Raw genomic sequence first — 1,954 nt, 5'->3', positions numbered from 1 at the left:
GTGAATTTGATCCTTTTGATGTGTTGCCCATACACAGAGTGAGTTTAGTACGCAGCCAGAGCTGCCCTCCATGGATACTATCATAGAATCCTTGAAGAAGTATGTGCGTGATAAAACTGTGCCAAAGAATGTGAGAGTTGATGAAGGGTTCTTCACCAAGCATCCATGGGATGTTCTAAACAGGCCAGGTAATTATTGAATATTTTTCGATGATCTTGCATTACTGCATTGTGGAGAAACTCCAGTACCATGACAAGAGATTCAGTTCGTTTCATTAATTATAATTAGCTAGGGGATAACTTAATTGGCAGCTTGGTATAACTGTATGCATACAGGAGATGGAGCGTGTTTGCTCATAGCAAAATGTGTGTGGAAAGACAAGAATGCTCTAAAAAGGGACCTCAGAACGAAGGAAGGCTACCACTACAAGCAACAAGGGAAGCCCTTGGCTTACAGTGATGAAGTGGCAAGGAGATATCTCACATATACAAGGCTGCAAGGCAAGAAAAGGAAAGCAGTCGAAGATGATGATAATGGTGGTGAATCATCCTGCAGTATGATCGACCTCTGCAGTCGCTCATTTTACATGGTAGAGTACACTCTAAGTGATCCCCAGTTTAAAGAGTACTGTGTGGTGAAGCTTCACCGGGGCAAATATATTTCGCCGCCTGCCTCAGCTGCAGTACATCGTCGACAGCTGCAGCTGCTGCAGCCTCATGAGATCCAAAGCAAATCAGCCAAAAAACTACCAGCAGCTAATAATTGTGTGGAAGGATCAGGGCAGAAGGCCAAGTCGACGTCGAAAAGCCCCGCTTGCAGCACTTATAGTTGTAATGAGCAGCAATTAGAGGTCGTCGAGTTGGCGCGTCGTGAGGACGGTGATCAGTTGGCGCAGCAATCAGAGGTCGAGTGGCAATCAGCTGGACGACGTGAAGGTAATTACAGCTGCGCCAATGCAGATATTATGCAAGGTGATGATCATGCTAATATAAATGGGCAGCAGCAGCTTTATCATCCTCAATATATGATGGCCTATAACTATCGTATAAGAGACGAAATTTGCACCTTCGACGACGATTATTCTGGTGTTGTTTCCCCCCCCAGCAGCTTATACATTGATATAGATCAATTTCTCTCAGCAGTGCCACCACCAGCTTCTTTCCCCCTCCAAGATCCTTTTTGCCTTGAATTATAGCTAGTTCTGCATTTCGACATGAAGAACCTCTAACTCGATTAGCTCCTGGGAGGGAGGTGCCCCATAACTAATTAACGGTGGTGCTGCGTATCATCCCCCTAGTCGGCAGCTTCTTTTTGCAGAACTCATCGTTGGTACTTTTTGTAACTACATATAATTGTTTTCCCTGTGAAACTCGTCCTTCACTTCTCCACACTTTACCTGTAAAGCAGCACAAGTAATACTTTACTTTCTCATGATCACTGTTATTTACTCTTTTTTTTGATGAGATGCCTGCCGTTGCTTGCTTGCAGTAGTGAGTAAACCATTTCTTTTTTGCTTGCTTGCTTGCTCTACAAGCCCAGAAAACAGAAGAAGAAAAACTGCAGCTGCGGAAAGTGTACTACCCAAACCCCTCTCGTAATCCAAATGACGTTAATATGGTGATACCCTTCAGATTTGATCCTAAGTTGTCATCTCTCTTTTTTCTTTCAACAAAGAGGTGGGCGCGTCATATAATCACTCTCAAAGGATCGAGTTTAAAAAGCAAAACGCAATTTGAAAACCATCATGAATCCTTCCTAACTAGTAGTGGTAATGTACCCGTCATTGTTTTCCTAGACATCTCCTGCATGATTAGTGTGTTCCATGTTGCAACACATCTCGGACCGGCATCTGTGAAAAAGCCTCTCGTTTTGTCAACCAAAACTAGTGCCAACAAAGACATCTCTTTCATGGTGTTGTTGTACGATACAATAAATCATAAAGCACAACATGCAC

At 43.4% G+C, this 1,954-nt stretch overlaps 1 protein-coding gene across 2 annotated transcripts in view; it reads left to right on the top strand.

The window, feature by feature from the left end:
• The window catches only part of LOC147634459 (uncharacterized), a 2,454-nt gene extending 1,026 nt beyond the window's left edge, over nucleotides 1–1,428 (top strand). For both annotated transcript variants that reach the window (XM_086803362.1, XM_086803360.1), the window contains 2 exons: nucleotides 38–188; nucleotides 336–1,428. In XM_086803362.1, coding sequence (XP_086659488.1) covers nucleotides 38–188; nucleotides 336–1,195 — 1,011 coding nt within the window. In that variant the 3' untranslated portion in view covers nucleotides 1,196–1,428. The remainder of the gene's footprint in view (nucleotides 1–37; nucleotides 189–335) is intronic.
• The last annotated feature ends 526 nt before the right edge of the window (nucleotides 1,429–1,954 follow it).

The sequence above is a fragment of the Cibotium barometz genome, chromosome 10, assembly GCF_041138505.1.
Source record: "Cibotium barometz isolate CiBa-2024 chromosome 10, ASM4113850v1, whole genome shotgun sequence".
Lineage (NCBI taxonomy): Eukaryota > Viridiplantae > Streptophyta > Polypodiopsida > Cyatheales > Cibotiaceae > Cibotium > Cibotium barometz.
This window is presented reverse-complemented; position numbering and strand designations above follow the sequence as displayed.